At 39.2% G+C, this 23,033-nt stretch overlaps 1 protein-coding gene across 1 annotated transcript; it reads left to right on the forward strand.

Annotated features, from left to right (window-relative positions):
* The first annotated feature begins 3,712 nt into the window (after positions 1 to 3,712).
* EIF3B (eukaryotic translation initiation factor 3 subunit B) lies at positions 3,713 to 18,167 on the forward strand. The gene is given in 19 exon segments (XM_072417776.1): positions 3,713 to 3,956; positions 8,019 to 8,211; positions 8,883 to 9,002; positions 9,094 to 9,151; positions 9,297 to 9,425; positions 9,522 to 9,679; positions 10,077 to 10,208; positions 10,293 to 10,359; positions 11,497 to 11,543; positions 11,626 to 11,836; positions 12,455 to 12,527; positions 13,295 to 13,417; positions 13,526 to 13,604; positions 13,703 to 13,841; positions 14,361 to 14,486; positions 14,986 to 15,063; positions 16,237 to 16,345; positions 16,435 to 16,565; positions 17,686 to 18,167. Coding segments are annotated over 18 exon segments (2,043 nt in total). The 5' UTR covers positions 3,713 to 3,853; the 3' UTR covers positions 16,533 to 16,565; positions 17,686 to 18,167.
* Positions 18,168 to 23,033: the final 4,866 nt, after the last annotated feature.

Consider the following 23,033-nt stretch of genomic DNA (forward strand, 5'->3'; position numbering starts at 1 on the left):
GAGGATCATACAGCAATTGCTGCTTACACATTCTCCCCTCTCTTGTTCATTCATCTGACATTACAAATGATCACTAAACTAGATTTCTTAGTTCTTAGTTACTAATTCAAATAGTCTGTTGAATTATCTCATGAGAATGGTCTTTAGATCATTACAAGAGGTTTATTATTGTGGGATTTGGAGCATTCAGGACAGGTAGCACCCATAAATATTAGAGACCTTGGCTAATAAAGGGTTTTTTTTGGAGGTGCAAACCCTTTTGTGTACATATTATTTTAGGCTACCAGAAAAACAAACGTTCTATTTGCCCTGGTCCGCTTTAGGATAAAGAGCTGTCCTGTTGAGGAGGTCCAGAGACACCAAAATGGGGAGAAAACTTTTTTTTAAAATAAGGCTAAGTCTCCTTTTGCATAGTTATCACTAGAAAAGGTCTTCATCCTATAGAATAAACCTCTTGTAATGATCTTAAGTGCATTCTCATTGGATTTTGGCCCAATTGATCCATGCTATATTAATTGTCACTGGAACAAAAAAAGAGGGTTAATCTTCCTATTGAGGACAGATACAGTAAAAAAAATTGACAGGTGTTTTTAGACCCAAACAAGTGTGTTCTATATGAGTGTTTGAAAATTGGAATTTTCCTACAAGGGTATTCGTCTATAGAATGTATGCCTCAACCGTAATGTATACAGAATAAATCCTGGTGTGTCCAAAATACAGATGTGATTATTTTCCAGCCTTTTTTGGTGATATCTAATAGCAGTTAGCATTTTTACTCACCATTTAACACTGCATCACATGCACAGAAACCTAACATTTTCAGAAAGAGGTCAGCAACAGAAGCCTTTTATTAATTTCCTGTAAAGCTAAAATAAGGCAAGGATGATATTAGCAGGTCACAAACTGGGGCATTGACTCCAGTTGACAGAATGTTAAAGGATTAGGGGAGCTGGAAAACTGTAGCTTTGGGCCCCTACTTCATATTTTCCTAGACCCTCATTTTGTCTAAAACTGTCCCTGCCTGTCAGCAAATAAAGTTTATTAAAAGTCTATATAAAGTATAAAAGTGCCCCCAAATAACAGAGTAAATACCTTCCTCTCCCTCTGCTCGCCCTGCCCAATCTGCCCTCTTGCATTCAAAGCCAAATGGTTTGCCAATCCCCATCTAAAACTAAAGAAACAAACACTACAAGCTTTATAAATTTAGGAAAAAGGAAAAAGTCACAAAGTTGCATAACAGTAACATTCAGTAAAACATAGTATGATGTCTTGCAATGCCATTCATTTTAAATGGAACCACAAAATATTGCAAATGGGCAAAAAAAGACAAAATACCTCTGAATCGAATATATGAATATTGTGTATCTATTTCAGTATTTTTATTGTAAATTAAATAAAAAAGTATATACAGATTACAAAGATGTGTATCTTTGTATAGTTAAACTTTTACAATAGAAATTGTAAAAAAATGAATCTGCAGAACATTGCACCAGGTAGTTTTCCCTCCATAAATGAAAATGTAATGTAAAGTATTTTATATATGTGATAAAGATATTGTACAGAGCCCTGTAGAGGTCAAGGAGAAGAAAAAAGCATACAATACAAAATACTGCAAAATACTTTTTTTTAGTCTTGTGTTGAATAGGGATTGATCCTTATATAGGGCATGGGCTCTTTAAAAGCAGAGTGTATCCAAGGATGGACACCAGCATAAGTAGAGGGCAACTCTGTAAGGGTTGCAGCTGGTTAGATTGATTCTGGGCCCTGGAATGGGAAGAAAGGTACTGATTGGACCTGGCCATTCCATTTGTGTACAAACCTGGATTTGGCTCCAGTAAAGTGCAGGAGGTCTGGCTATAAATGGCACAGGTGTGCTATCAGAGATGGTTGTGTTTGAAGTAGAATTGGCAGCATGGAGCACAAGGATGGATGTGAGGGGTCCTGGTTTGCTGTGTTTCTTTGGCTTGAAGGTTGCATATTTGATCTGTGGACTGTTGAATTGTTCCTAACTGGACTACAGAGATCTGGGGGATTCTGAAAGCTCTGGATTCAGATACAAACTGATGTAAGCTACCTTTCAGTCTTTGGCTAAATGAAGTTGTATTATTTTATTTTGTTCCAAATAAAGAGACTTGTCTTATCACAAAATAATTGGTGATTTTGCTACAGGTACTAACCCCCCCCAATATCACAATGTATAAATATTAGCTTGTATGCATACAGTGCTTTACAAAATCCCTAGTCATATCAGTAACAGTCCCTTAGAGGAGCTCAGAATGTATTGTCCCTACCATAGTCCTATGTTCCTATCACAGTCTAAGACCAATGTTCCTAACTGCATGTGAGTGGCTAGTGGGAATTCATGCAAACCCAGTGCCCTTGCTTGAGATTTGAATGTGGGATCTAGTGCTGTAAAGGTGGAAATGCTAACCAATGAGATAACTGTGTGGGAGGGAGAATATAAAATTTAGACAAAACATTGGCATTGTGCTGATTGTCTGATTGTCTTTGCTGTCCTAATACAATTGAATAAATTAAATCTCTTGTCCCTAAAGTTTGTTTTTCCTGCTTTTATGGATGACCAATAGACCCTAGTATTCATGGAGGGGTAGATCTGCTCAATGGGGGACATGAACAGCAATGTATACCTAGCAGAGGGTCTAAAATGTCCCCATTTCCAAACCAAAAAAAAAAGGTTTGGCTTAGAGATACAAAATCAATGTATTGTGTTACATGTATTTTTTTATAATAAAGCAAGTGATGTAAAGATGTCATGCTGCTGAGTTATATAGTAGAGATTGTGGTGGATGTAGCCAAAGGTGGGCCCTTTGCAGAACTGACTTGGGGACCTTGTTGTCTGAGGGTCCGGGTCCTCGTGTAAGAACACTTTATGCCTCATTATGTCTGCTCCCAAGCAGAGAACAAGGTAAGAAAACACATCTAATCATCTTTTCAATGTTGTTTTTGTGTCCTATGAGGAGCCTTCCCTCCACCATTTGTCTCCTGAAACAGGAAGTGATAGGAAATCTCACCAAAAGAAAGGAAATTATCTGGTCATTGGAAAGTTATTTTTTAAAGCTTGTTTCCAGTACACAGTTATACAATACATCGGTGCCCAGGGTTGCCAATAATTTCTAAAGCCAAACCCTTCCTATGGGCACACTGCGCCAGGTGCGTTAGGCTGCTGAATGCAACACTGTTCATTACATGCGGTGCAGAAACCAGCCCTTAGTGGCTCAGTGATTGCTTTACATTTTGTTTTGTTTTTTTTTGTTTGTTTTTTTCAGTCACCAGGACAAATGGAAAAACTGAGCCCACCAGACCCATGGCAATATATATTTGGGAGTGGTTCTTGCTCTTCACTACTCAATATAAAACAGAAACACGTTTTGGTTATATATAGTTTTATTTTGTATCCATTGTTCTACTTTTACAGAACCAATGTGGCGTTCTGATATACTTCATTAACATTACAACACACATAGGCACCGCCATCTTGGGCTAGTCCATTTCATTTTCGAAGGGGTGACATAAAATTTCAATAAACCTATGTGCAGAACCTATTTGAAATTTATAATTTATTAATAGTCACTCTATCGTCGTATAATTTATAGATAACGCTGGCGGGTCTATCGGCCTTGTCCGGTCAGTATCTGTGAGGAGGAGGAGTCCGGGGGTGGAAAGTTTCCTCCCCTCTAGCCGGCAGTGGTTCGTTCCTTTTCCGCCCGTCGCCGGCTCCGGTGCACATGGCTTGTGAGTACCGCTAAGGCCGAACTAGCAGCGTGTCCGAGCCAGAGAGGAGGCAGCCAGTCAGCATCACGGGGAGGCCGTGCAAACGGTGACAGAGGGTGGAATGCACGGGCCGGATGAGCTCGCCATGGAGGAAGAGGAGATTACAGAGGAGGAGCTGTCGTTCAGTGACCCGGAGGATTTTGTGGACGACATCACTGATGAGGGTGAGGCGGGTGGATGTGACCTGGGGAGTGAGGCCCCGGGCCGGGCACACGTGGCTGCCGGGGGAGTGCAGGGAGCACCGGGGACCTCCATGTGCTGCTGAGAGGAGCCAGGCCTTCAGTGCGGCCTACCGAGCTGCACCGCCCCGAACACCAGGCCGCACCGTGCCGGGGTGTGTGTGTGTGTGTGTGTGTGTGTTGATACCTGGGGAGGCGCCAGCTGCTCAACACCGAGGCATCTACTGAGGCCTATCAATTCTGTGTCATGTTACCTGGGGCCCCCAGCTGCTGAGTGTGAGAAGTTACCTGGGGCCCCCAGCTGCTGAGTGTGAGAAGTTACCTGGGGCCCCCAGCTTCTATTGTAGCCAGGTCTATGTAATGTCACTGGGGCCCCTAGATGCTGAGTCTTAGATGTTTCCTGGACCCCCGTCTTCTCTTATTGCCAGGTCTATGTAATGTTACCTGGGGCCCCAGATGCTGAGTGTGAGATGATACCTGGGGCCCCCAGCTTCCATTGTAGCCCAGTTATTGTAACATTACCTGGGGTCCCCAGCTGCTCTGGGCTGCAGCTTCCATCAGAGCCCAGCTATACTTTGTGTATTGATGTCTGGGAGTCCCTAGCTGCTGACCCCTGCAGCTTCCATTATAGCCTAGCAGCACTGTGTCTTTGTAATGTTACCTGGGGCCCCCAGCTCCTCCCCTTCAGGGCCCAGCAACACTGTGTTTTGTTTGAGGATCTCAGGAGTCCTGAGCTCTGCAGCTTCCATCAGGGCCTAGCACCATTGTTATAATGTGAAGATACCTGTGGTACCCAGCAGCTTACTGATGGTCCTATTTAATATGATGATGAGCACCAACCTATACCGTATTCCCACCATTACAGCCATTCACATTGCCCAATCCTAGAACGAGGGGATTTGAAATTTTTTTTATTAAACAGTATTTATATATGACTGACATATTATGTAGCGCTGTACATTAATGACCTGTTGATTTAGTTCCAGCATAATGTGCTGTATTTTCTTTATTGCATTCTATTGCACGCTGGTTACACATTGCACTGTAATTTGCGTTAGGCTTTTTTTTTGTTTTTAAATCTGTGACCCAGTGCAAGAAAACATGCATTGGTATGCTTTGTTTCCACTTCTTAATAGCACCTCAGTACCCCTACATATGCAGGTAGCTGCAGCACAAGAGGTGTGGTAATAGGAGGAGAGAGCAGAGTGAGCAAGAGATGAGCTCATCTGTGTGCTGCTTCTTCCTTCACTGTCCAGTCCATTGGCTGGGTAGGGAGAAGCTCTCAAGGTTAAACTGAACCTGCAGCTGAGAAAGATGAGATATTGCCCCCATTCCATACAAGACTATGCTGCAGAGCTTTGTAAGTCTGATAGATGAATGAACAAAAATACAATTCTATGGTAGGTAAATCCCAGTGACCATGTTATCTGTGTATTCAGCTGTTTCCTGGTTGGTTTTAAAATGGATTACAGCCCCAACACTTTTTATACCTTTTTAAATGGGGTGGGTGGGACACTGAACCCTGAAAAATGTTTTTATTATTTTTTTTAATTTTAGACTAACCATTAGGAAGTTGGTGAAAATCTCTGGGTTCCTCCTTTACCTTTCCTATTTCTGTCCCATTGGTCTCCAAGATAGATGGGATGAACCTCCCCAGCAGGGACAGGGCTGATTGGATATTTTGATCTTGTTATAACAAGCAGGAGTTCACCCTGGGGTATACGTTTAATATTTGAGATGCTTTGCATCCTTCCCTATCCCCAAAATAACTTCTCAAACAACAGGGACAACATTAGAAGATGTATTATTGTGTGGAGGTAAAAGGACCGCATGCATGGAGTGTTTGGATTAGTATTGACCAATAGGAATGGTTGGGTTTTCCCAGAAAATACAATAAGAAACCAGGTTGGTTCCCGCAGCTTACAACTGCTTTGTTTCTGTTTGATTATTCTATTCACTGTTTCACCATAACACATACCAGATAGTGCTGCTTCTCCATGCACTCTCATAGTTTGTGTATGGAACAGATTGGATTTAAAGCGGAACTAAACCTGCGCGACTTGTCTATCGGCCCTTTCATTGTAGGGCACCGCCTCCTTCCTTTCTTTAAATCATTTTTAGCTCTCTAGCTGTAGGCACTGTGGACATATTACCGTGGTCAACAACTCTGAAATCGTGTCTTTTTTCCATTCTTTCCATGTTAGATTCTTGTCAGCCCACGAGCCCTTATGTAAGCACACAGCGGGGAAAGGTACTAAGAAACATACTAAAACCTGGCTTTATGGCTTCCTCACACTATTGTATTACCTGCCCACCACCACCACTCCAATGCAGCTTGTTATCAGAAATGCTCTGCAGAGCAACACACTAACTTGTGGTTAGCTGTGAGTAATTGGCCTTTTTTATTGAGATTTGAGGATGAGTTGCTTAACAGTACAAGCAGCTAGAAAGGTCAGTGAGGACATGTTTTAAAAGTTTTACTGCATATCAAGAATATGTAAACACTTTAAAGTGGAACTAAACCCCGCTATATTCACTTGTCCCTGTTCAGTTGGTGCCCAACGTCATTTTCTCTCACTCAGGCCTTGCAAGTGTAGGGGAAGCTGGGGTTGCTGGATATCTTGGCATCCAAACTGAGAGTGAGCAGGCAGGTAATCCAAGGATTATTGGAGAAGGGACTTCACCTGTCCCTTTCTGTAATCTTGTCCTGCCTGATTGGGCATTAATAAAAAAGTAACTTTTATACCTAAGAATGTTTATAATCCAGGCGCAGGGTGCACTTTTAGTTTAGGTAATTATGGAGAATTCACAGAATGAGTACACAAAGTCAGACTTGACCCCTCATTTCATACTTGTACAGGAAAAATTAAATATGTTATTGGCAGCACCACTTTCCCCTTCACACGTGGAGCTTTTATCATAATGTGGCTCCTGGGAGGATCACTTCATGATGGGCGTCTTTTCTTTCTACTGTCGGACGTAAGGCGCTTTTAGCTGACACGCGGCAAAGAGTTGGGTGCCTATTGATAAAGTTGTCGTGTCAGCACAGCCCCATCTGTGTGTTCACAGCCCTCAGAAGAGATAATCTTAAAAGTAGAGGTTCATGTATGCCTGATGTTTTACAGCACATTCTTCATTCCGATATGATAAAATGTGGCGTGCTGTGCGTTCACTTCTAGGTTGTCTACTAAAATTGTACCTAACACATTTGTTTTTATTACTGAAAGGTATTTTAACCTTGATATTTTTTTTTATAAATTGCCATAATTAGTAAATGCACCAAATCTTGTACTACAATGGACTAAATGTACAGCACTTTTTTATTTAGTGCAGTGAATGCAAAGTGGTTTGTGTTACCACAATTAATGTTAAAACACCTGTTCACAAATGTGAAGTTGACCTACAGTAGATATATAGGGGAAAAGCTAAATTTAAAGTTTCAGCACATATATGTGATCACACCATAGCCAGTTTGGTAGCTTGTTTCTTTCAGTTTGCAGTGATTTTACATAATATATATAATTCTCTTGCAAGTCCTCAAAAGATTTGGTTATTAAACAGGATTTATATAGCACTAACATATTACTCAGCGCTGTACAGTAAATATAGGGGGCAAATGACAAACAGGAGGAGAGGATCCTTCCTTGAAGAGTTTACAGTCCAAGATTTCCCTTCATTTGCAATCCCAAAGCCATATATATATTTTCCCTCACTTTTCATTCCTAGCGACATTGCTCACCTTGACATATAGAGATGGTGACGTAGGAGACAGAGGGGATGTAGCTACTTGCCAGGAGTTTTCCTGCTCCATCTAAACTCAAAAAGATACAGCTTTGGTCTTTAGATACTTTAGGAAATGCTGTAATATCACCAGGAGTTTAGGAGGATCCCAGTTGCAAAAAATGCTAGAGCAAAACTGCACATTTGTATTCTGATTTCTAGGACTTTTGTCACTGTGTTTGGAAACATTGCAAATTTGCATGTTGCTTTCTAGAAATTATGCTGAAACTTAAGAACCTTGTATAAATTTTTTGCTTTTCTCTGTAGAGTTACTCGAAGACATCTTGAAAGATCAACCACAGGAAGCAGATGGCATCGACTCTGTCGTCGTGGTGGACAACGTTCCTCAGGTCGGACCTGACCGTTTAGAGAAACTGAAAAATGTCATCAATAAGATTTTCTCCAAGTTTGGAAAGATCACTAATGAGTACTACCCAGATGTAGAAGGAACGACTAAAGGGTGTGTAATAATTTCTGCTGTGTTATTGTGCAATGTTTATTAGCCGTGAATCATTTACCTTGTTGATGCTATCTGCCATTTTATGTTTGCATAGCCTTTAGTTTCCAGAATTAGGATTTTAAAGATTGCAGTACACAATTTCTAAGGTATAATTTCCTTTACATGCTGCCATGAGTACTTCTATGCCATACAACTTCTGTGCTGACGTTGTGGCTGACAGTGGGGTGTTGGAATTTGGCTAATAAAGTAATTCAGTGTTTGGATAAAGGATTCTGGCAATGTATTTTGCTCTGGATAAGTGGAGCTTGGAAGCAACGGTGCACAAAAAGGAATAATCATTTGATTTTATTTGCTGGGTCTATGGTCTGTGCCCATTTGCTGCCTACTGTCTAGCAAGTGACTTCCTTTAATCAAGGGGTGTGTGGGGGTTTGTTCATCTATCATTGGAAATTATCATAAAAAATTGCTTTCCATAACAAAACTCCTGTGTGTGTACAAAGCATTGGGCAGAAGAGTTTGTGATTCCTTCTATAGGTAACGGTATAAACAATTGTTGGGTGGTACTCTCATAATACAGTGCATTTGAGCATGTAGGAATTTTTGTTTTGTTTGATGATGAAGGTATCAATTTATAATTATTTCACTCCTTTGCTGTGTTCCAACTCTTTTAGGTATATTTTCTTGGAGTATGCATCACCAGCTCAGGCACAAGATGCAGTAAAAAACGCAGATGGCTACAAATTGGACAAGCAACACACCTTTAGAGTAAACCTTTTCACAGACTTTGACAAGTAAGTCTTTGTAGATGTCTTATATTCAAGCTATATATACATTGCATTGGCTACTATTATGTTTTGTATAACAATTTGTTTGTTTTGGCAGGTATATGGTCATTGTTGATGAATGGGAAGTTCCTGAGAAACAGCCATTTAAAGACTTTGTAAGTGTATAGGTTTTACTGCTACTTATAATTGCTCTTCTGTGGGTTTTGTTTTACTGATGGGGATTGTGTTTCTAATTTTACATTAGTATGGGGCACTATAAGCCAGTAAAAGGAGCCTGATGTTATATGTTTCCTTCTCTAGGGTAACCTTCGTTCTTGGCTTGAGGATCAGGACTGCCGTGATCAGTTTAGTGTTATATATGAGTCAGGTGACAGAACAACCATCTTCTGGAATGATGTCAAAGAACCAGTTCCTGTTGAGGAGAGAGCTGTAAGTGGTCGTTATTAAAAATTTATGATTTGTATGTTTGGGATTATTATCTGTGGTTTCAATTTTCACATTGTTATGCAAACTTGTTTCTTTTAGCGATGGACTGAAACATAGGTCCGTTGGTCCCCAAGAGGAACCTACTTGGCTACCTTCCATCAGAGAGGTATTGCTTTGTGGGGAGGGGAGAAGTTCAAGCAGATTCAGCGATTCAGCCATCAAGGGGTACAACTCATCGACTTTTCTCCATGTGAAAGGTAAGTGGAATATAGTTACCTGGCTGTCTGTCGGTTCCCATGTATAGATAAATCAATATTTTGCACCCCAATTCATATATAAACATGAATAATCTGGAGATCAAACCTTATTAATTTGTGGAACATTTATTGTTGTTTTATAAAACAACAATTTTTGTCGGGTAAATCCCCTGAGCACTCCCTATGCTGGCTTTTCTGGTTGAGCCTCTCTTTTTGGAAAATGAGTAAAGAAATCTGGCATGGAGAATGAAATTTCTCATAAAAGCTGCTGTAGGTGAGCCGAGTCTGAGTATCACATGGTGTCTTTAAATTAAACAGCAGGTATTTATGTGGTGTTATACTATATTCACTTATAGGAAATCTGAAGTATAATGAGCTTGTGATTTGTTTCTTGCAGCTATCTGGTTACTTTTAGCCCTCTTATGGACACTAAAGATGACCCACAAGCTATCATTATCTGGGACACCTTGACTGGACAGAAGAGGAGAGGATTCCACTGTGAAAGTTCAGCTCACTGGCCTATCTTTAAGTAAGCGCTCTTTTGGTTTTGTTTTTAGCATGCTAATCTTGTTGTTGTTGGCACTGCATTAAGTATCTGCCATTCTATTTTCAGGTGGAGTCACGATGGTAAATTCTTTGCTAGAATGACACCAGATACACTCAGTATTTATGAAACGCCTGTAAGTATATAGCTGGGGTTATTCTGATTCATGTTTTGTTTATAGCATTGACCACCTAATTTTGTCATGGCAATGGGTAACTGGGATTGATTTGGCTGAAGTACAATTATGTAAATTGCTAACTCCGCAGGGTGCTCCAGCTAATGTGTCTGATATCTTAATAGTGGTAAAGGTTTAATCTCCTCTAGTGGGTACTTAAGCATCTAAAAAGCCACATCAAAGTGAGAGGACCATTACAGTAACAGATGTAAATGTGTGCTTGCTAGAAATACATTTTGCTGTTTAGCTTCCTGAATGATTAAAAAATACAGCATACTGATAGCCCAGTGTTCACCTTGCTACCGTACCTTGCTTGTTAAATCTACTTCAAACTAGCCGATCCTTCCTAATAACACCCTATACAAGTTTATCTACTGGGTAATGTATGTAGATAATTCTCATAGTATGACATAATAAGGCTGTTTTCTCCTCAAGCCTGGGAAAGCTGCCAAGTGTAATAAAATGTTACTATTGTTTGAGAATTTGTAGGGCTGAGTGCCAAATCAATATACTGAGAGTCTTACAATAAAACAAGTCATTCTGCATTGGAAAATCATGATAAAACTCACTGACAAGATTATTTACAATCGAGAATGGTTAGCGATATCTGCTCATTGTAGCCCACTCCATTTATCAGAATTGCACTGCTGTGTTTTCCAAACACCGGTTTATAAAGCTTTTTGTTTAATGGCGTAGAGCAATATCCATCATTAGGAAGTTCAACATGTAATTGACAGATCACATGGCTGCGCTCTCCTCCAATCACCAAGCTTTTTCTGCTTCATTCAGCACGAAGTGTTGCTTGTTTTATTTTTTCCACTTTCTCATTAAGTTCTGTTAGAATGCTGGCAAACCACATTGGTGCTTTATAAATTTTATCATGTAATTTTATACCTACATAAGTAAAGGTCATTCCAAACCAACGGCAATATACATTGCTTATAAAGTAGCAACCCATTTTCCAGTAATAGTCTTCCTTTTAGCAATGACAAGAAATGGAGGTCCCTACATTTGCACTCTCAGAATCTCCATTATTCTGCACATATTAGTTTGGTTTGTGTGACATGATTGACCTTTACCATTTGTGTTCTTGTGCAGTCTATGGGTTTGCTGGATAAGAAGAGTTTGAAGATTACTGGAATTAAGTAAGTGTATTCTTTGTCGGTGATAGTTTATCAGCCTGCCTTTACTTTATGTAAATCATAATGATGTATTTCCTTTTTACAGAGACTTCTCCTGGTCCCCTGGGGGTAACATCATAGCTTTCTGGGTTCCAGAAGACAAGGATATCCCTGCCAGAGTGACTTTAATGCAGCTTCCATCCAGGCAAGAGATCAGAGTCAGAAATCTTTTCAATGTGGTTGACTGCAAACTTCATTGGCAAAAGAATGGAGACTACCTGTGTGTAAAGGTGGACAGGACACCAAAGGGAACTCAGGTAAGATAAATATAAAAAAAAAAATTAACTCCAAGCTCTGCCTTTTATTTGCATGGTCACTTGAGTGTTTAACTTCTATGGCATCTTTTTAAATTCACTTGGTATTGGCTAAAAATATCTACAGAATATATTTATATTGGAAGCTTTTCGGGGCAGGGTCTTCTCATCCTGTGTCACTGTCTGTATTCGTCTGTCATTTGCAACCGTTATTTAATGTACAGAGCTGCTTAATTTGTTGGCGCTATATAAACACTGTTTAATATTAATAATAATTGCTAAAATGTTGTGATATGGTAACTTATGTGCTCTCTGCATGTGCTGCACTGTTTTATCAGTTAACATTCACCTCTGGAGCATGAAACGTCTCCCCCTGTGCAATGTAGGAAAGGGGTGATTGATAGCCCTGCCTTAGGGTGATACCACTGCTCCTCTAATGGTACAATACAGTACGGTACGGAGAGTGAGCATTTCCAAACTATAACCAGAAGGAAAAAAATTCTATTACATATGTGTTCCTAAATTTAGATACTGCAAAACCTCTCCCTTTTGTCACACACACTTTATATAATTTGTCTGATTGTTTTCAGTTTATCAGTGTTTTGATCTTGTTTTCTGCAGGGTGTGGTCACCAACTTTGAGATCTTTAGAATGAGAGAGAAACAAGTTCCAGTAGATGTTGTTGAAATGAAAGGTAAATTATCTTCTTGTTTTCTTCTACAAATTTTAAATGAGTGATAAAATGATGAATTAGGGAATAAAGCATATTGATCCCAAATAAAGCAGATTGTGGGTGTGCAAAGATGGTAGACTGGGCAGCAGGTTTGTATTTGACTTGAATTTACCTGACCATTTATATATACTATACTACACTATACTATATATACTATTTGTATATAGTAGGTGTGTGGAATACTAGACTTTAGCATCAGGTTTTTCCTGTGCAGAAATGACTGTTCATACAAAAGAAAACTAGGAGATACTTGGCCTTTCTCAACCTTTTTAACAATGAGAAACCCCTGAAATAAAGTTTTCATGAAACCCTTATTTAATTATATCTACGGCTCACGGTACATTACTGGGATCAGTAAATACAATATAGTAAATGCAACAAAATGTGGCATTCCTAGAGTATTTGGCACAATGAACAGATTTTGCTTTAAAGACAGAATTACTTTCAAAAATGATCGTGAAATGAAACGGGCAAAAAAAAAATGGACAGGCATGCATGTATTGCGTTCTTAAATGGGTGTTTAATGGAAAGATTCCCCTGTTACATTGTTAGTCGGCAGTAAAGTGCTATTTTACATTAATGGTCATTCTGATCATTTGGATCATGTTAATAGCTTGATGCCAGCTGTATTTTTTTTTTCTTGTAATATCTAGACATGATCTAAAATGGAGATTTATACTACTCATTGCTAGAGATGTATAAGTGTAACGCTTTGTCTTTTCCTGTAGATGGCATCATTGCTTTTGCCTGGGAACCCAACGGAAGCAAGTTTGCTGTTCTCCATGGGGAAGTCCCACGGATATCAGTATCTTTCTACCATGTCAAGAACAATGGAAAGATTGAGCTTATAAGTAAGTGTGGGATTTTTCTTTTTTGAATTAGGCACTGCCCTAATAAGCATTCGTACATAACCATTCCTTTGGTGGCACATTTTGACATGGTGTTTATCTGTTTTGTAGAGATGTACGACAAACAACAAGCAAACACTATCTTTTGGAGTCCACAGGGACAGTTTTTGGTCTTGGCAGGATTGAGAAGGTGTGTAAAAAATCTTTGCTTTTTTAGCTTTACTTTTTTCTATTCACTCAAATTATGTATTGCATGCATAATCTTACAACTCTTTCCCTTCCTTCCAGCATGAATGGTGCCCTTGCATTTGTTGACACCTCAGACTGCACCATCATGAATATTGCTGAGCATTATACAGCTTCTGATGTGGAATGGGATCCAACAGGCCGTTATGTTGTCACATCTGTGTCCTGGTGGAGCCACAAAGTAAGATGTGTTTTTGATTCTAATTCTAATTTAATTTTGCATGAGTTGACAAAACATTAGAAAAGCAAGTTTTATGTTGGAACATTTAGGGCGTACAGACACAGGTTTGTTTCAAAAGCATCTGTTTCAAAGTGCTATGAACAAACCACTCTGGGCCTTTTAGGCATAGACTCTACAAGATCTCTGAAGATGTACTATGGTACCTCTAACCTGGTTCTCCTGTATTTATGAGCCTTGGTTACACATGAGCCTTTCACTGCTTTACTTTTATATTTGGCCGTGGCAGTGTTAAGGGAATGACTTGTAGTTAAGATAGATTAGACATGTTTTTGGCAGATGGATAAAGCCACAAGTTTTCAAAAGTCTCCTGTATTTAGTCCTAACTGCTCCCATGATTTCTGCATGTCATTTTTTCTTTCCCAATAATAAACATTTACATTGAAAAGTAAATCTGCCAAATGAACTAGTTTGCTGGTAACCTGTTTATAAAATATACTCAAGGTTGATGCTTAATTCCAGGTGGATAACGCATACTGGATGTGGACATTCCAAGGCCGTCTTCTTCAGAAAAATAACAAAGATAGATTCTGTCAGCTTTTGTGGAGACCAAGACCCCCAAGTCTGCTGAGTGCAGATCAGATCAAGGTAAATAAAAAGTGTACTCTGCTAGTTGTACACACATGCGCTGTGCATAAAATTGGAGCACATAGTCCAGAACAGCACTGATTTACTTCTAATGTGGTAAAGAAATTAGAGGTGGAGTACATAGATATCCATAGGGATATAAGAGTACTTGATTGCGAGCCCCAAGCACTATCTGAATCCTGCTTAAAACACCAATTCCTTGTGCCATCTAAAGTCTAGGATTTTAGAGGTAAACTGCTAGAATGAGCCAAACCAGTTAAAATTCCTAGGAATAAAGGTTTTATGCCCAAATAGCTGCCCCAATAATAATTATTTAATTTATTTTCTAATACTTTACCTAATGATAAAAATTGCCCTGTTAGCAGTTTAATTACTGATGATAGACCATAGCAAAAGGTAAAATATAAGAAACGTGAGAAACTAAAGATATGGTATGTGTTCTACAGTTCAATGTATTGATTTTTAATGTAATTTAATCTTATTTCATTTTTTTCAACAGCAAATCAAGAAAGATTTGAAGAAGTACTCAAAGATATTTGAGCAGAAGGATCGTTTGAGTCAGTCTAAAGCTTCAAAGGTAAAACAATAGGTTGACTGGATCTCTACCTGTATTTGACCTATAATTCTACATTTTACTTCATTCCTAATGTGAAACAGATTGTAAAGATTGATCTTTAGATGTCGCTTCTGATCTAAAGGCTTTATTTGTGTCTTTTATTTGATAAGATTCCCCATCTATGGATTATTATAACATTTGATTCATAAATAGGATGTAGCACTGAATAAGAGTGAGAAAGTAAGTCCAATTTAACAAAAAAAAAACCTATTCAAATCACATGGTGGGAACAGTCTGTCCCAAACCACCTTTGGCTTTTATACCCTCCAAAATCTTGTGCTGGAAGAATGCAGTTAGCCATTCTTTGCACAGACATAACTGTTCCTCTGGTACAATAGGAATGCATTTTCAAGTTTTCAATGAAGCACCAAAAGTAGTAGTGACCTACAAAAGAAGAGGCAGAGAAAAAGTTATCCACATTAATTTTTTGTAATACCTATTAGAATCACTCCTGTATTCATTAGCAACCTGCAGAGCTTTGTTCTGTAAACTGTTGGGCACAAGCACCTGTAAAATGTCTAATCGGTATTTGATCATATTTCAGCTAAAATCATTATTTAATAATTATTTTGTAGCGCACAGTGGTAATTCAAGCAAACTATTTCAGGGACCTGGGCATGCACAAATCTATTAGTGCAGCCCTTCTTCACCTTTTTAACATGAGGGAACCGAACCCTTCATAGAACGTTCAGGTCCTCAAGAAAGCCCTGGTATTATTATTATATGCATGGTTCACAGTACTTTACAGTGTTCTCCCTGGCCTCTTTTAGCCAGGTGCACCACTCGCCACTTTTTAGTAACCTTCTGGCTGTATTTTGGTGGTTACTGAAGAGTTGGGACACAATACAACGGTTGCCACCTGCCTACAGCTTCTTCCGACCCAACTTAAAATTTTTTTTAAGTTTAACACTGCATTAGTATGATGGTCAGCGGGAAGAATGCCTCTTACCTTGCTGGCCGTTGAGAAGAATGTCACCCTTACCAATAGCCAAAAAGATCATTGTTATCACTTAAACTGACTGAGTGGCATAAACTGCTCATTGTTTAAATAATCCCTTTGATTTTGCATTTGCTTTATCTGAAAATCTTAGCTTCATTGACATTTTTTAATTTTTTTTTTTTTTTTTTATATAGGAACTGGTTGAACGCAGAAGAACCATGATGGAAGAATACAAAACATACCGTGAGCAGGCACACAAGCTATACCTGGAGCAAAAAACTGCCCGTCTGGAACTCAGAGGAGGTTTGTATACAATACCACTATCCACTAATACTGGGCTGCCAGGAATATTTATCTCATTTTGTTTCTATTTGTTTCTTGAATTCATTCAGGTGTGGATACGGATGAGCTGGACAGCAATATTGATGATTGGGAGGAGGAGACCATTGAATTCTTTGTCACTGAAGAAATTATTCCATTAGAGGAGTAATCCATTAGCGTTCCACTAAGCTTTTTTGTGGAGGTAAAAACTTTTTTTTTTTTTGTATAAATTACACATGCAATCAATCCAAAATGAACTTTTTAAGATTGTGCATTTAATGCTTAAAGTGCGGGAAACAGTTAAAACTTTTTCCTTCTTGATCTCTTACAAGAAGTCTTGTAAGACAACTGCCTATGATGCTCACTGTATTAGTTTTACTGTTAAAGTTTCTAGTTTCCTGTGTGGACTACTAATGTTGGAGCATGAGGTTGGTCTGTAGTTTTTACACTTTGTGGTAATAATGGTTATAATGTTGCTCTTCAGTAACGAGTGTTGTCAGGCAAGCACTGGAAGTGGATTATTGGCCGAATCATATGGTGAAAATATATAGGAAAAAGAAAAGTGATACAGACTGTGTATCTTTAGCACTTCAGGATTGACATCAATATACATTGGTACCTTGGTGTAAGTCCTAATTCGTTCCAGGTCCTTGGACTTATACCAAACAAATTTTTCCCATAAGAAATAAATCAAAGGAAAATGAATAATCTGTTCCCATGAAAAAAATTCCTATAGTTATTGGCATAATATTCATTGATGGGGTTGTATAAAATAATTTAAACACTGGTTAATACTAAAGTACATAAATACATAAGTACATAAATTTAACCTCACTTTACTATGCTGAGAAGAGTGGATTGCCTACTAGGATGGTGCTGAGAAGGGAGGAGGAGATGTTCTGTAATTCACAGAGAGTTATAGCGCGGGATGTGCACTGAATGGTAGGAGCTGGCGTACTGACGCTCGTGGGCAGTTGTGGCTTTGTCTCGAGAGAGGCAAATAATGTAGCTCACGGGGTTTTGACTCATTTTTACCCATACAAGTTCCAGCACAAAGATTGTAAACAAAGCAAAATGTTTCCTGTCCAAACAGGACTTATACCAAGTTGGACTTATTCCAAAGCGGACTTATACCAAGGTACCACTGTATATTTAGTTCTTGGGGTATTATTATTTTTACACAGGATTTATATAGTGCCAACAGCACAGTACATTATATAAGGATGAGATAAATTAAAGGATATAGATGTCCATAAAAAAAGTTTAAATTTAGTATTCTTTCCTGCTGTTCTTATAAATATTCTTGTTTTTTCTTTATGCAGCATCCTCCTACCTGGCATCAGCAATTGTTCTCTACCAAAACACACAACTCCAAGGTTCTGTCTTATTCCTTCTCCCGCGACCGTGAATGGACATTACATCATTCCTTTCGGAAGTTGTGCCTTTGATCTTCTTTGGAGGATTTTTTAAAAGAGCGCTACTTTTAAATTGAATTCTTCGTACCACCACTGGCTCCATCAAGCAAAGGAAAGTGCTGCTGGTACTCCGAGTCACTTTGTCTCACCATGACTCTGCTTCCTGACGCTCGATGCCTGTTGGTTCAGCTTGCCAAGAGCCTTTTCTACTTCTCTACTGAGAGGACAGTGAACTGTTCTTACTGGCATAGGAGATCCAATAATATACTTGTACTTATTACATCTTTTAGTGTGCTGAACCGGCACTACAGTGGACTGTACCCTCCTCCATTCAGATTGCGACTTTGAGGATTAATGATGGAATTTAAAGTAAACATATATTTAAAATATGCATGTGTGTTTTTTCTACCTGACATGAATGGGCTGTGCGATTGTTCCTTTTAATTCAGCTCTGTGCACCTGCTGGTGAATTAAATCATTTTTTTGAGGTTTAAGTGCCTGTTCCCACTGGTTCATTGTGCTAATATTTCTGCAAACATAAGATATGTTCGTGTGCTGGTTTGCCATTCAATGGTACTCCAAATATGCACCTTGCTTATACACTGCTGCACAACATGTGGCAGTGTGTTGATATTTTGATGCTCTAATGCAGCCTTTCTTAACATGGGGGAACCGTTATAATAACTTGTAGGTCTTGTGGGCCCCTTGACAACAATTACTTTATCTACAGCTAATAGTACATTAGTGTATTGGGCTGACTATTGTGAGAAATGTCACCTTTACAGATGGGCAAGAATTGCTCTTTGCTCAAAAAATCCCTAGCAACCCTCGGAGGATCCCTGGTTGAGAAACACTGCTCTCATGTAACACATAAGCCTGTTGCTACAGTGGGAACAGGCCCTTAGAGAATCCAACACAGGTTTGTTTTTAAGCAAAGCCATCTTGAGAATAAATGCCTGCTGTTACTCTTCACCCTCAGTTGCTAATTGCCTTTATCTGTCCCTATCGCTGAACACCTTGTGGCTGTGTTTTCAGCTTTCATCATCTGTATGCAAGGTCTTCATTTTGTTTAAGGTCCGACGTGTACAGCAAGCTTTTTACAAATCATTTTCAAAGCTTTCAGGCAGCCCTGAGCTCCAATGTTGGTACTTCAAATACAGATTAAATTGGGACTGCTAGCTATCACTTTAAAAACCAAGTTTGATGTATGATAGCAGATTGTTTAAAGCTAATCCCCAGGTAACTGAAAAAAATATCCTGCAGTTGTTTTTGCCTGGTTTATCCAAATTTCACTTAATGCATTTTCCAGGCGTTAAGATTTAAAGAAAGTCTTTAAACAGCATTTAAATGTTTTGTAAAAGCTTGCTGTAGTCACTGCTCCTTTACCAGCTAAAGTGTGTGTTTTTCTTCATTAGGCAAATATTTAACAATACAAGTGAAGTGTTGTCGCCCTGTAAAAAAATTCTGCTAAGTTTTGCAGTTTAATACAAATACCCCAGACTTACTGATATGGGCAGCCTAAATGTGTGCGTTTGCTAACTTTTACTTTGACTATAACTCTATTTTGGCAGGTTGTGTTATTGTATAATCAGAATTCTAACAATAGTTTTACTGGGAAGGAGGGGCACACAAAGTTCCTATGGATGATAAACTTATTTTTAAGTGTCTGCTTTCCTTCACTTTGAATAAGTTCTTAATGTTCCTAAAACTGCTCCCCTTTTTGGCAGTGCATTTCACTACAACATTCAATGTATTCATATATTTGCACTGGGTTCTATTCTGAAAATGTCACCGTAGTGAAATACAAATATACCGTTTATAAAAGTCTTTCCCTTGTTTGCAATATTAAAGCATACCTAAACTCAAAATTTTCACTTTACATGAAAGGTTAGACAACCTTTTTATTTACCCTCCTGGCGGTATTCCCGGCAGTGGCTCTGGGTGAAATTTCATCAAAAATACAGTGGTAGCCCCAAGCCACACTTGGCTTGAATTGAGAGGTTGAATCTGGTCTGGCATCTGGGTACACTTAGTGATGCCCGGCCGGTATCGGCATACCCTGGCCTCACATTCTGGCATATGAATGTTGTAGATGCGAGGCTAGGGCATGCAATGTGTGCTCGACGAGGGGCGGCACTGGCTGAAAAATTAAATTAGAAGTATTTTTATGTCAAATGTACCGATTTTGACATTTAAAAATGCAAAATAATCACAGCCTGGGAGGTTAAAGTCAAAATTCTGTTTGTGTGCAGCACCACCGCCTAGGCAATCGAGGATGAATGTGAGCGCAGAGCCTCCCGGAATACCTACGTCATGCATCCTGGGAGGCTCTTGGCTGCTCTTTAGGAAATGCATTACATTCAACTTCTAGAGATCATGACTATTGCAACTATTTTTAACCCCCTGAGCAGCAACCCCGTGCCACACTCGGGGTAGGTAAAAAAACACCTGGACCCATCAGCGTCCTGCCCATCGGATCCCATCCTCGGGCCTCTTCCTCTGATCTTCTGCCGACGAGTGCACTTACGTTCCCCAGGAGGCACGGTGAATAAACATCAAAACAGAATAGCATTTACAGACATCGCAGCAGGTAGCCTAAAGGGTATACACACTAGGGTTTAAGCGGTGCAGGTTGGCCAAAAAAATGTAAAAAATATTTGACAATTTCTTATATTTATAACAGTGAATATAGAACCACCAGAAGAAGAAAATCAGCTGTTTTGTTATGTTCTGTTTACATCTTTGATAGTTTGCCAAAAACTGAATGGAAATGGTGGAATCTTAATGTTTTTGCCTGGGATTAGCCAGGCAATTATTTAAAATAGCAGCCATTCACTCTCATCATAGCAATAAAATATAAATTTAGAAACGGAATCATAGAAACATCTTTCATCTCTTCTGAATATTATCCTCCACTGGAAAAAAAAATGTTTAAAACTTGCCTGACAGGTCCTTGATAATTATCTACAATTAGCTCAGGTATTCTAAGGATGATATCTGGGGTGGGCAAGGATTATGTGGGAGTAATGAAATGAATTGGGGGTATTGAAGAGTGGAACAGTATGGCTAGCTAGTATCATCATTGTCCTTGAGCCTCCATACAACTTTGATGGTAGTTGTGAAGATTTTTCTGCCACTGGATAGATAGAATATTGCGAAACAGAATATTTAGAAACAGATAAAAGCATGTACATAAGCTTTACTAAACAGTAAAACATTGTGCTGGTAATTGTCAAAACATTGTTATTTACATTATAACATTCTTTTGGTTTACTAAACCAGAGCAGCACAGCTCATACTAAAAGCCTTGATAGAATTCTGCAACCCAAATTATCAAGTACAATATTTCATGGGAAATCAACATGCAGCACAACTACAATGAACACAACTTTTACTTATAAAACCTAAACCAGGCCAAAACTGCACCATCAATGTGCTCTAACATCAAGCACTAAGGCAAAGTTAGTTTCTGCTGGAAAATCTGGTATGTGCTACATGTAAAAGCCATAAATGCAAATGTTGGTTGGCTGAGACTGGATGTCCTAAAGCTAAAATGTGTGTAGTTTTTTTAAGTGTTTATGCCCTGTTTGTGGGATTTCCCCATATTAATTACAAACACGGCTCTCCTTCCTTGGAGAGCTATCACATGAATAGGTTCCCAACGGAAATCTTTCTCTTTTATTTCTGTGACAACTCTGAAATGTTCAATCTCATTCTCTACTAGAGGCAATTCTTTGATGAACACAGTGTTTTATGAGTCAATGATTCCTATAGGTCAACAAGGAAAAGGGAACAACAAAAGTAATAGGTTCCATTTACAGTTCTGATTATTTGGTGCCCCTGCATACAAGATAAAGTTTGAATCAAACATTACGTATGTCAGTACATGTAAACCAATTATATACATAATTCAGCATGTGCTTGTATAACAGGAGCTATTTATTGGCTTAGACTGAAACAAACAATTACCTGTGCCTTCAGGTCTATTATCAGTCAATACAAAAGTTTCCAATACAGTTCTGGGAATACTATGGTTACTTCCCTTTCCTTTGTATATGTAGCGGAAAGAAAAAATGTAGACAATGTGACTTAATACTCTATAGGTTGGGGCTGGGAGCATTGCGTAATATTCATGTAATTTTCATATGTAGGGATTAGAAAACATGACACAAGGTGTTTGTTAAGGGTTAGTTATGGAATATAGAAAGTGCAGAATATGAAATGGAAGTGGTGCAAGGTTACCTCACCACTAATCACTTTTTTTAGTAAACCAAATTATATCCCATATAGACAAGAATCAGTATGCAGTACAAGACGCTCACCAACTTAGTGTAACTGAGAATTATTGCTTATCCTGCCTAAAACTAAACTCCGGGCAGAAATGTTTTAAGACCTTTGCATCTGATCTCCTTTCTTTTTACTACTCTGCACTATCCCGTAATCTAGTGTTTAATCTAAAACCCAGAAATCTCCTTGTTACATGCCTAAATCAGTGCGGCTCATGCTGCACATCTAGACTGATAGCTCTGCAACTCTCATACCCTTTACTGTGGTCTCGTCCCCACCTCCCTCTCCTCCTGGCTTGTGTTTTTTAGGTGGCCAGGAGCAGAAGGAGGCAGAGACATGACTGCAGCACTGGGTTCATGAAAGCTACTGTGCTAAGGGCCTGAAAGTACAGCAGAAGCTGTTCTGATCTGGGGATGTAAAGAAAAGATTGTCAGGCTTTAGGGAGAATGCTGGAATAGGAAACTGTGCTTCTACAGAAGAAAAAGTGGGAATAGATTTAAACATCTAGTGCAGCCTATCTCAATTTTTTTTTAGCATGGAGGGACAATTAAAAAAACTTTCAGTTCTCAGGGAACCCCTGCCAATATTTATTATATGCTTAGTATATGATACATTAGCTTGGTGGGCAATGGCATGAATGCTTCTTACATTGCTGGCCAGTGGGAAGAAGGTCACCCTTACAGATAGGCAGGAAGATCATTGCTGTCAGCCGTAACTGACCTGAGTGGCACAAACTGCTCAGGGCTCAAGGAACCCCTAGCAACCTCTAGAGCAATGGCCGCCAAGCGGTGGTCCATTCCGCGAGAAAATGTTGGTTGTCTGCGGCTCTGGCCAGTGAACCCCCAGCGAGGACAGGAGAAGAACCCCGCTGGGAAGACTCCCCAGCCAGATCCGCAGACTATGTCCACCGTATGGATCGCAAGCTCAGGGAGGTGGACGGGCTGTCTCTTGACACATCTCGCCCACTC

Source organism: Pyxicephalus adspersus, chromosome 7 (genome assembly GCF_032062135.1).
Source record: "Pyxicephalus adspersus chromosome 7, UCB_Pads_2.0, whole genome shotgun sequence".
NCBI classification, from domain to species: Eukaryota; Metazoa; Chordata; class Amphibia; order Anura; family Pyxicephalidae; genus Pyxicephalus; species Pyxicephalus adspersus.